At 54.8% G+C, this 1,368-nt stretch overlaps 2 protein-coding genes across 2 annotated transcripts in view; one reads left to right on the top strand and one right to left on the bottom strand.

Annotated features, from left to right (window-relative positions):
• Positions 1–685, top strand: part of EMH_0046640 (uncharacterized protein) — a gene marked incomplete at both ends in the record, with an annotated part of 7,174 nt that extends 6,489 nt beyond the window's left edge. The window contains one exon of the mRNA XM_013496190.1: positions 419–685. Within this exon, the coding sequence (XP_013351644.1) occupies positions 419–685 (267 nt within the window). The remainder of the gene's footprint in view (positions 1–418) is intronic.
• A 375-nt stretch (positions 686–1,060) lies between these two features.
• EMH_0046630 (uncharacterized protein) overlaps positions 1,061–1,368 on the bottom strand; it is a gene marked incomplete at both ends in the record, with an annotated part of 1,032 nt that continues 724 nt past the window's right edge. The window contains one exon of the mRNA XM_013496189.1: positions 1,061–1,368. Within this exon, the coding sequence (XP_013351643.1) occupies positions 1,061–1,368 (308 nt within the window).

Here is a 1,368-nt window from a genome sequence, read left to right as displayed (position 1 = left end):
CGTTCGTCGCGCCTATCAAGACTGCGAGAGTGGCGGTGAGGAGTAAAGCAGCAGCAGCAGCAGCAGCAGCTGCTGCTGCTGCTGCTGCTGCTGCTGTTGTTGTTGTTGTTGCTGCAGTGTTTGTCGAATGGCTGCAGCAGCAGCAGCAGCAGCAGCAGCAGCAGCAGCAGCAGCAGCACTGCCATCAGCAGCAACAGCTGCAACACCAGAAGCAGCACCATCAGTACTGCAGCAGCAGCTGCAGCAGCAGCATCAAATGCAGCAGCTGCTGCAGCAGCATCAGCAGCAGCAAGTGCAGCATCAGCAGCAGCAAATGCAGCAGCAGCAGCAGCAGCAGCAGCAGTTGCTGCTGCTGCTGCTGCTGCTGCTGCTTCTTCGTTTTGTTGTGCCATCGAATTCTTTAATTTTTTGTTGACAGCACTCGCTACAGCAGCAGCTGCTGCAGCAGCTGCAGCAGCAGCAGCAGCAGCAGCAGCAGCAGCAGCAGCAGCGGGTGCAGCAGCTGCAGCACCAGCAGCACCAGCAGCAGCAGCGGGTGCAACAGCTGCAGCAGCAGCAGCAGCTGCTGCTGCTGCAGCTGCAGCAGCTTCAGCATCAGCACCGGCAACTGCAGCAGCAGCAGCAGCTGCTGCTGGGGCTGCTGCAGCAGCAGCGGCAGCAGCAGCAGGCTCAGCATCAGCAGTAGCTACGGCAGAAGCAGCAGCTGCTGCTGCCATTCCTGCTGCTGCTGCTGCTGTTGCTGCTGCTGCTGCTGCTGTTTTCTGTTTTCATTAAAATATGTTTGTAGACATGTTGCGGTGTAAACCCTAAACCCTAAACCCTAAACCCTAAACCCTAGATACCCGTAAACCCTAAACCCTAAACCCTAAACCCTAGATACCCCTAAACCCTAAACCCTAAACCCTAGATACCCCTAAACCCTAAACCCTAAACCCTAGATACCCCTGAGAAGAAAGAAAGCGATATATGCAGCACCAGCTAAAGCTTTAAGGGTTTAGGGTTTAGGGTTTTAGTGATAGAGTAAAGCATTGACAAAAATTAGGGTTTAGGGTTTAGGGTTTTATATAACTGCAGCAGCAGCAACACACAAAACCCCAGCAGATACAACAGCAAACAGAGAAACATATTTCGCGTCGAAACCCTCTAGCAGCAGCAGCAGCAGCTGCTGCTGCTGCTGCTGCTGTTGCTGCTGCTGCTGCTGCTGCTGCTGCTGCTGTATGAGAGCGTCTAGCATTGGGTAAACCCTGAAGGGCTCCGAGCTCCACAGCAGCAGCTGCTGCTGCTGCTGCAGTTGCTGCTGCTGCTGCTGCAGTTCCTGCTGCAGCAGCAGCTGCTGCTGCCTGTACGCAGCATCAACACCACCACCAT

The sequence above is a fragment of the Eimeria mitis genome, genomic scaffold (assembly GCF_000499745.2).
Source record: "Eimeria mitis Houghton genomic scaffold, Emh_scaff1971, whole genome shotgun sequence".
Lineage (NCBI taxonomy): Eukaryota > Apicomplexa > Conoidasida > Eucoccidiorida > Eimeriidae > Eimeria > Eimeria mitis.
This window is presented reverse-complemented; position numbering and strand designations above follow the sequence as displayed.